This window comes from Sodiomyces alcalophilus (assembly GCF_042370955.1).
Source record: "Sodiomyces alcalophilus JCM 7366 unplaced genomic scaffold ACRALscaffold_3, whole genome shotgun sequence".
NCBI classification, from domain to species: domain Eukaryota; kingdom Fungi; phylum Ascomycota; class Sordariomycetes; order Glomerellales; family Plectosphaerellaceae; genus Sodiomyces; species Sodiomyces alcalophilus.
The window spans coordinates 2,370,022-2,379,102 of NW_027263534.1; the positions used below are offsets into that span (position 1 = coordinate 2,370,022).

General features: G+C 53.4%; 4 protein-coding genes and 2 non-coding genes across 6 annotated transcripts; 2 read left to right on the forward strand and 4 right to left on the reverse strand.

Annotated features, from left to right (window-relative positions):
- Window positions 1-259: 259 nt before the first annotated feature.
- ACRALDRAFT_1041520 (uncharacterized protein) lies at window positions 260-4,434 on the reverse strand. The gene is made up of 3 exons (XM_071015221.1): window positions 4,150-4,434; window positions 3,704-3,897; window positions 260-3,595 (listed from the first exon to the last, which is right to left on the reverse strand). The coding sequence occupies exons 1-3, from the start codon at window positions 4,407-4,409 to the stop codon at window positions 477-479; spliced, it is 3,573 nt and encodes a 1,190-aa protein (XP_070876113.1). The 5' UTR covers window positions 4,410-4,434; the 3' UTR covers window positions 260-476.
- Window positions 4,435-5,867: 1,433 nt separating this feature from the next.
- On the forward strand, window positions 5,868-6,125 carry ACRALDRAFT_208982 (uncharacterized protein; the record flags this gene model as incomplete). Its single annotated transcript, XM_071022555.1, has 2 exons — window positions 5,868-5,913; window positions 5,956-6,125. 2 exons carry the CDS (start codon window positions 5,868-5,870, stop codon window positions 6,123-6,125), a joined length of 216 nt encoding a protein of 71 aa, XP_070876114.1.
- ACRALDRAFT_t126 lies at window positions 5,974-6,064 on the reverse strand. Its single transcript has one exon. It is a non-coding gene; the product is annotated as a tRNA-Glu (tRNA).
- A 107-nt stretch (window positions 6,126-6,232) lies between the features above and the next one.
- On the reverse strand, window positions 6,233-8,036 carry ACRALDRAFT_1093071 (uncharacterized protein; the record flags this gene model as incomplete). Its single annotated transcript, XM_071019657.1, has 15 exons — window positions 6,233-6,371; window positions 6,409-6,472; window positions 6,590-6,608; window positions 6,664-6,674; window positions 6,716-6,727; window positions 6,764-6,803; window positions 6,856-6,903; window positions 6,993-7,143; window positions 7,216-7,275; window positions 7,322-7,391; window positions 7,438-7,517; window positions 7,561-7,574; window positions 7,630-7,803; window positions 7,848-7,962; window positions 7,994-8,036. The coding sequence occupies 15 exons, from the start codon at window positions 8,034-8,036 to the stop codon at window positions 6,295-6,297; spliced, it is 978 nt and encodes a 325-aa protein (XP_070876115.1). The 3' UTR covers window positions 6,233-6,294.
- On the reverse strand, window positions 6,331-6,417 carry ACRALDRAFT_t125. The gene has a single exon. It is a non-coding gene; the product is annotated as a tRNA-Glu (tRNA).
- A 134-nt stretch (window positions 8,037-8,170) lies between the features above and the next one.
- ACRALDRAFT_2018737 (uncharacterized protein) lies at window positions 8,171-8,990 on the forward strand (the record flags this gene model as incomplete). Its single annotated transcript, XM_071019945.1, has 5 exons — window positions 8,171-8,445; window positions 8,480-8,559; window positions 8,607-8,743; window positions 8,787-8,908; window positions 8,972-8,990. The coding sequence occupies 5 exons, from the start codon at window positions 8,171-8,173 to the stop codon at window positions 8,988-8,990; spliced, it is 633 nt and encodes a 210-aa protein (XP_070876116.1).
- Window positions 8,991-9,081: the final 91 nt, after the last annotated feature.

The following is a 9,081-nucleotide window of genomic DNA, read 5'->3' on the forward strand; positions in this document are numbered from 1 at the left end:
TTTCGTTCAAGGGTCTGTTCGTCTCTCGTCCGGATCTTTCCACTCAGGGGCGCCGTCGAGGTACGTGCAACCATGTACCCGAACTGCTACCACCGCTTAGCTAATATGGAAAAGGGGCATCACCCCTGTCTGCCAAGGTAATGTTAATGCTCTTGATCCACGGTCTCAGACTCAAACACTTTCTTTGCATGCAGAGGACGGAAAGAGAATGCCTTGGCGACCAGACTGACGATGCCTTGGGCCGGACGTCTCAAAATACAAACAGCCAACAAACAGTACGAGACAGTTATACTGCGGGTAGAATTGCTGCCTACTGATACTTGAATACGCTGGGAGGTAGCTATCCTCCATTCTCTATACGCTCCTCCTCTCGCATAAGGATACATCTGGACTGCTGAGACGGTCGACCATCCTTTCGCGTGCGAACTTTGTCTTTGAACAGAGACAGGGACAGAGACAAAGACAGCCTAGTTCGTCTATTCGCCATCCGTCTCCGAGGGGCGGTCCAGCTCGAGGCTCTCCTTGTTCTCGCGTCCCTTCTTCTTCATCGAGAACCGGCTACTCCAGCCACTCATGCCCATGCGCCCTCCTCCCTGGCTCGTGTCCCGGGACTTGGTCGGCCCGAACAACGGACTGCTCGTCATGCTGTCGTAGCTGCGCCCCAGCTGGCTCAGGTCTCCCTCGCACATGTCGTCCAGGTCGCCCATGCTCGACCGTTCCGCCGAGTAGTTCTTGTCCGAGTTGGTCGCGCTGCCCGGCCCCTTCTTGAAGAGGCCCGACTCCTTGCCGAGCCGCGACGAGAGGCTAAACTTACTTGCATTCCCCTTGCGGAACAGCTTCCGCATCCCGCTTTCCTGTTCCTTGAGGCTGCCCGACGCCGCGTTGCTTGGGTTATCCGAAGGTGTGTTGGAAAAGCTCGGTTCCAGAGAAAGCGACAGGGACTCGCGCGATTCCGATACCGTGGTCTGCGTATGGAACGAAAAGGCATCACGAGAAACCCGTGATTCGGTAGGCGACTCATCCATGACCGGAAACGCCTCCATGCTGGCTGTCAACGCCCCGCCTTTCCTGTCCTTGTCCTTGTCCTTGGCCCTGCTCTTGTCCTTCTCCTTGCCCTTCCCTTTATCCTTTTCCTTGCTGCCGCTGTCGGCCTCCTTGTCCTTAGGCCAGAAGAGGTTAGCCATGAACGTCGGCGCCGCCGGGTTAAGCCGCTGCCCGAACGTCTTGGGGGCCGGTGGCGGCATCCGACTGCCAATGACGCCGACCTGGCTCGGAGACACGTGGGGATCGAGCAGAGCCTGTTCATCCAGAATCTCGTCCTCTGCCGATGCGAGCGTCGTCTTCAAAGCAGAAGGCGATCCGTGGAGCGACGGCCGCCTAGACGCATTCCGAGACGTCCATGGCGCGGCCTCGGCCTGCCAAATTCGGCTGCTGCTGAGATTCGCCATCCCGTCGCCCGGTGCACCCCAGATCGATCCACTGTCGGTAGAAGGTCGCGGCAACTCGGCCGACGCTATCGATGCGGGCCTCGGACTCGTCGCGACCCGGTCCGGGAAGCCGCTGGATGAGCTCGCGAAAGGGTTGAGCCGCCGAGCCGAAAACCTAGAGATCCCCGCCATATTACCCTCGCTCTCTCCCATGGCGTGGCCGTGAGTAGGTGGAGGAGCAGGCGCGTGCGCAGGAGCAGGGGCAGGAGCAGGGGCAGGAGCAGGAGCAGGAGCATTTCGATTGAACCAATTAGTAGTGAAGCTGATCCTGCGCTTGCTGGCCGTGTCGCCTTCGTCGCCCTGCCTGGGAAACGACTGGCTCTGGCCCGACTTCAAGGTGCCCAGGACCGGGCCGCCATCGTCGAGGTCCTTGACACCCCTGCTGCGATTGAACGTCGCGAGCAGGTTGGAGAACCTGTGGTGGTTGGACGCCGGTACGTGGCCACCGCCGGGTGACCCCGTAAAGTCGTTCAGTGACCTGCGCTCGCTGCTGTCGACACGGTGCATGCCGAATGGCAGGTGATGCGTCGACGCGTGGGGACTAGATAGTCGGCTCATCCGACCCGATGATGTGGGCGACTGGGGGTCGTTGTCGTAGTCCCAGCCGACCGGGCTCTTCCCACACTCCGACAGCGGACTCGGGGGGTCGTCGTCGCCCAGGATGCCCGAAGGCAGAAGGGCCGTCGCTGTCGGGCTCAGAGGCGCACCGCCAGTCAAGGCCCTAAGCTCGACATCGCTCCCATGCCGTCCCGCACCACCGCCAAGCTCCGCCGAGGACATGTCCATGAATGGCCCGGGCGCAAAGCTGGACCGCCCGCCGCCCAACCCCGCCACTGTCGGCCCGTACATGGCCTCGGCGGGCGCATACTGAGCCGACGACGAGCCGACGGCCGCAGGGTTCGGCAGCGACGTGTTGCTGTTGCGACTCCTCCGCTTGACCTGCGCCGGCACCGTCTGGTCAAAGTCGACGCCGGACGAGTTCGCCTGGTTGTAGAGCTGAACACTGGCTTGCTGCTGAGCGTAGATTTGCGTCTGGAGCACGTGCATGTGGTTTTCGATCTGCTGCGCCCGCCGGCTCTCCATGATGAGCTGGCTCTGGAGGTCCCGTTTCCTGAAGTCAAACTCCCTCCGCGCTTTCCGATCGTCTTCCTTCCATCGCTCGTCCTCCTCGCCGCCGGGTAGCTTCTTCCGCTCATTCTCGAGATCCTTGAGGTGTTCCTTTTTCTCCTTATGCTCGGATTCAAGCTGGGAATGCTCTTCTTTCAGCGCCCCGATTTCTTCTTCCAGGTGCTTGATTTTGAGATCGCGATCCTGCTGGATATTCTCTTCCTCCGTGGCGAACCCTTCTCGGGATTTTTTCATCTTGGACACGTCTTCCTTGTACTTCTCCACCGACTCATGTACCTTCCTCCTCTTATCCTGCTTCTCCTTCAACAGGTTCTCCTTCCTCGCCTTCTCCTTGTTTGCCTGGCGCATCTGCTCGTAGGTCGCCTTGACTCTCTGTTTCAGTTGTGTCGTCTGATCGTCCTTCTCCTTGTGCGTCTGCTTCTTTTTCTCCTTCTCTTTCTTGAGCGTTTCTTCGAGCATCTTGAAATCCGTCTCCTCTTGAGCGTATTGCGCAAGGATGTCCTCAATCTCGTTTCTCGTCTTCTCCAAGGCGTCGGCAAGTTCTTTGAGTGACGGTTCCGGACGGTCGCTGTCGTACGGCAGTTTGATAGCCGGCTGGTCCTGGCTCGCCACCGACGGGGAATGGCGGCGGTTTAGCGTGTTGCGTCGTTGGCCGGGCGCGCTCGACGAGCCTTCCCGGGGAGCCGGGGGAACGCCATCGATAGACGGGGCTGCTTCGATGGACGGCACCTGGGCCTTGTCGTTGCTGGAGTCGGTGGACAGCGACTGGGCAGGTTTCGGTTCCTCGTCGTGGAAGCTATCGGGAATCCGAGAATTCCCCAGATCGGGGCGGCCGTCTCGTTTGTAGGTACGCAGACGGATGATCTGGCTGCCTGTTTGAAAATTGTTGGGTCCGACAGCAATCACCCGTACATTGTAGCAATGATTCGGTCGAAGTCCTGTTACCGTAATGGCCGTCTCTTCGGGCCTCGACTCGCCGACTGGAGAGCGAAATAAGGGGACGGGTTAGTATCATCACACCTTCGGGTGCCGCGAGAAGAAAATTCTGAGAGAAACTAGGATGGGTATTGAAGGCAAGCGAAACTGACCATTGACGCCGTTGACTTGTATCAGATACTTCTGGACGGGGCGGTTGTTGGGCGGTCGGGTCCAGTTGAGAGTCGCGGCGTCGACACGGATACCGGCGAGGGAGACATCGGGGGCTTCGGGGACGTCGACGCCCAGTATACTGATGAGTTCGGGAGTAGGTTTCCATAGCGTCTGCCAGGTACGATTGAGCAGCCTAAGCAATTATCCATGTCAGTGGCGTCATCGTCAAACAGAGACGTCACGTGGCGCGAACGATGAGCAGGAGGGCGCGACGATGCGGCGACGGCAGGCTAAAACCCAGAGGCAACTTTGATGCGTGCTGGTGTTGGGTTGCGATAGCAGATGGGCATGTGGGTTTGGCTGGCTGAATGTCGTAGTTGGGCTGGTGGGCTGACAGGCGAACGCGTCGGATTGCCGGTTCAAGCGGAAAGGAATACAAACTCACCAAAGGACTGCAGCCAGGGTGACAATCATATTGGCATGGCCTAGCAAAAACGTATCAAGGCGCAGATACCAGAAGAGCTCGCGGGAATAGTGCAATGACCAGACGAAGATTATGTTGGCGTAGAGGGGAGATATGACCCAGAAGGTGACGATGGTCAAGAGGCAACGAAGCAAAATCAAGAGCGAGCTGGCAGGTCTCTTTACCCACCAGGCGACGAGGCAGCTGATGAGGAGGAATCTCGTCAGAAGCAGCCATAACATCGCCGCGACGAAGGCAGAGGGGGGGGAGGGGATAAGCAAAAGAGAAAGCAAAGTCCAGAAACAAGGAAGAAAAAGAAAAACGGAAGAAAAAAAGAAGAAGGTAAAAAAGGTAGCAAAACTATTGATGGGGAGGGGAAGAAAAAGGGTATGAAGAGACGTGGAATGGGGAATGGGGAATTGGGTGGAAGCGTGGGAGATCGATGCTACCTTGTAAGGTACCTTATAATATGGAGGGCTGTTATTGGTCGCTTCCAGAACCTGGTTCGAATCTCGGCAGTCGAAGTTTAAAGTGCCTTGTACCTACAGTTGTACCTGGACAAGGACGGTGGGGTGGGGGCGCTGTGATGATCGCCTGCAAGAGCCTCTCACCCGTTGCATACCTACCTCATGATTGCTCCCGCGGCTCTTTTCCAGTGTTAGTGAGTTACGACGACGTACTTCGTATGTGTGTGTGCCTTTCCCAGACGTCTATGCGCCATTGTGTATTGTACTGCACAGGTACGGATACGCCACCTACGGGTAGCAAGGTACTTACTCGCCTTTGGTAGTTACAGGTAGGTACATGAAATACAACGTAATATTTACACAGGTACCTACGGTAACCGTTGTATATATTCGTACTTCGTACCTTGATATCGCGGGTGCAGAACTTGGCGCAAGTATAACTACTGTCCGACATCAGATTTTCTCGATAGAGCTACCTATGTTACGTCTCGACAACACCAGCTACTTCATCTGCATTGACATGCGTGTAGTTCGGGAAAGGGCAGTGGAAACATTGAGCAAAGAGACATGTCTCTCTATTCATGTACCGGTATGTTTCCCAGAGCAGAACCAGAACCGTGGTACAGGCAGATAATAAGTACCGTGGTCCTCGTATGGTGTCTAAGGTACCTACCTACGTCTACGGACCTCGAGCTCCTTCAACAACCAATTGCCTGAGTTATTAGTGAATATAAGCCAGGTCCCGTCCATGGCTTTAATGGAAGATGTCCAATGCCGTTTAAAAAATCACTAGGAAAAAGGAAATTAGAAGAAGGAACGAACACGAAGAATGAAAACTAAAATGGGAAAAATCAAGGGAAGCACTGCGGCGCCCGTACATTTTGATATCGAGCCCGTAAAAGTGGAGTCATAACCCATTAAGTTCTCTTACCTGCAAGCAGTCTATTTATCTACGGTTAAACGAGGTCTCGGCGGGCCAGGGTACATACAGTTACATCATATCAATACCATTTTATCGCTCCTTACATCCATTCTATCTTCTAGGTTAGACAAGAATCCTTTAACGCCTCCTACTAGAGCTGCTGCTCGATCATAAGTCAATAGAACTCTTAAACTAGCAATACCCAAGGAGTTCCGCTGATAGTAGAATTCATACAAAGTAACTACATGTACCTAGCCCCGTCAAGACCTCGTTTTATCGTAAGAAAATAGGCCGTTTATAAGTAAGAGAACATGCCCCACATTTACGGGCTCGATATCAAAATATACGAGCGCCGCAGTGCTTCCCAAAATTAAACAAAAAAAAAGCTGTCTGTCAAAGATGTTGACAACAAAAAGATTCCGAATCGGGGAATTGAACCCCGGGCCTGTCGGCGCTACATCCATTGGAGAATGAGAGCGACAAATGTTAGCCACTACACCAATTCGGATTTGTTCATGTCCAAATACCATCTCCTTTGCCATATCTGCCCCTCCGAAGGGCGGGTATAGGTAATTACTAGAGATACAGCAAAGGACCTTTTAAGGCATGAGTCGCCTTGTATAGATATTACGTGCGTCTTTGTTATAACAGGAGGGAAAAAAAAAAAAGATATATAGATAGATACAACGTGGCTCGAAAAGTCTACACTAATCCGTGCGCCGCCAGTCCGTGGGCCAATCAGACAGAGCAAAGCAAAAAATGCAAAAATAAACTTTCCGAGTCGGGGAATTGAACCCCGGGCCTGTCGGTTCTATCTTGGAGATTGAAAACGACAAATGTTAACCACTACACCAATTCGGAGTCTCTGAAGAGGTTGATTTGTAATCTTCTGTCCCAGATCTTGGTACATATGGTCCTCACTTACCACGAGATCATTTTCTAACTAGATTCGCTGGGCTACAGGAAGACGTGGACCTCGAAGGCTCGTACGATATAAAGCCACCGAATAAAGGGACGCTTGATACACGCAGACCCCTATGTTGATGGCTAAACTTTCGGCACGGGTCGAAACAACAGACACACATCTATATGCCGATAGATAGCAACTCTCTAGGTACCTAGAGTGAAGACGGGTGCCGGGGAGCGTTATATATCGAACTTGGGATGCGTTCTAGTCCTGATCCGCGCAGTCATCGAAAAGACCAACTGATCCGTATCCAACCGAGCTCATGGCCAGCTTCCTTTCGCTATGTCAAAACAGCGGGAGTAGACCGTGTCAAATCATCGAGTTTCGGCCACGCAGAATGTGTAGCTGCCGACAAAAGCCGTACTCTGCACGAAATAGAACTACGAAGCATTCAATTGGATAGGACCAATCAATCTACTCGGAAAGCATACGAAGTACAACCGTATGTGGTGCAAATTCCTACGAATACAGGCGGAGGAAGAAGTACGATGTTGGAGCTGGGCCGCGTTTATTATTAGAAGGTACAATCGCGACCTCCCCGCAAGGTACGAATACACCGTACGTATAATCACCACCGACGCCGAGTGTGACGGCAGATATTTGATACTTGACTACTGAGGCTCAAATACCATATGGAAGAGCAAAGTAGGGTCGCCTGGTTATTCACGATCCTATGCTCTTGAAATACGAACTTGTGACCATATTCGGCACAGCGCTGGCGGCGGCTTGGCGTTCCACGGGTTGGGGGATGCCTTTGTCGTATTCGTAGTGTACATAGTCGCGAGGGGTTGTTTCCACCGCCAATGGCCAATGGCGTCATTCTACATGTTTCTGCGTTCCTGGCGTAAGATCTTGCACCTCCGTCCTCCTGGGCAGGGCACCGAGCAGGGGGTCACGGTATAATTTACAAGCACAGTACATACGACACGGTTACTCATTGTGATCCCCCAGGGATATGGGAGCGGGAGGTCAGCGTTGTTGCGGTTGGCAGGCGCTTTGGTTTCGAGGGGAGAGGATTTTCATGATAATTGGATGACGATATGCAATCGTGCTACGAAGTGATTACTGGGTCAAGCACGACGAAAAAAATAAAATATGCGAGCAACTTCAGCGCACGCACGGCGTAACCTCTCTCGGCGAGATCTGGCACCACAGCCTCCATGGGACGCGGGCAGCGGGCCAAGCGGGTTAAGTCCCAGAAATCCCGTATATGCGGCTCATTGCCAGCCCGGCGCCCAGCGTTGTTGAAACCAGAAATCCTGTCCCAAGCTGTGTCGTGGCTTCACAGTGGGACGACGTGGACTTTTTAAGGGTGTTTGTTAACGGCACGTATTTCGCAATGCATTTTCGGGGGGAACCAGGTGAAGTGGGCGAAAAGCCCTGGACATCAGAATATCGTATCTTGGGATGCGCTTGGGGCTCGTCGCCCAAAGAAAAGACTGTACATGACAGTAACCTCCTGGGTCACACCGATGTACTTTTTTGCGTCCCGAAAGTACGAAGTAATGGTCATAACATCAACCCGGGGAATCGACGTAGGAAGAAACAAACAACAAAAATAACAAGTTTATAAAGAGTAAGGGATAGAGGGAGGAGGGGAGGAAAGCAATACCAGAGTACAGACAAGGTTACCTAACCTATTTATGGATGTTAATTACGAGAGTCCTGGTTCCCAACCGTCCGGATCAGCCGCGAATTGGAAGCATTTCTTTGGACCCCATCTGTTTTCTCCATCTTTCGTGTTCCATGGCCCGTCTCTGTACCATTACTTCTTTCTTACAAAGACGTCCCTCGTCTGACGCGGCCGAGTTTGATGTGGCTCGTAAAGCTTTTTGCCTTGTCTCGGCCTCCAACTCCACGGACTCCCATGCGGCAGAGACTCGTTGTTTGAAGCTCGTCCCTATCAAATTTGTCCCTGGCATGTGTCAGACTGCACTTGAAGGTTGGAATTTGGAGTAAGGGACAGCTCAGCCACTACGTGCTACGCCCTGTGACAACCTCACCGGTTATGTTCGCAAGTCGCAGGGACGTCGCTGGTTGTTATGTAACTACCTGTTTCTCTGTCCTACATTGTCCCGGACAGATTTCTTTTTGGACTACCGTCCTCGAATCCCGATGGTTCCCATGTCCTTACTTGATTTCCTTCGCTTGTCTGATGTTTGGGCCGCTTGGTGTTCTTGCCTCCTCGCTCTCCTTCATTATAACTCCTTGTCGAGCTTCGTCTGGTAGCCCTTACCGTTATCGTTTATTAAACTCTCGACAGGCGGCGTCTCGAGACGAAGGTTACATACACACCGAGCGTTTACGCCCCAGGCAACGTCAACGCCAGGGTCAACGCCAACGTCATCCCACAATAGCCGGGCGGCTGGCCTCGGTAAGTACTGCGTGTGTATTTCTTTACGTGAAGGAATACGTCTTTAGGTACAATACCACAAAGGTACTTCCCAGAACTGAGATGGACAGGTGAAGGAAAGAGTTGCTTCTCTGACTTGGGACTTTCTCGGGGATTTTCTTTTTAGCGGGGGAATAAGAGAGGAGAAGGGGAGGAGGGGAGGAGG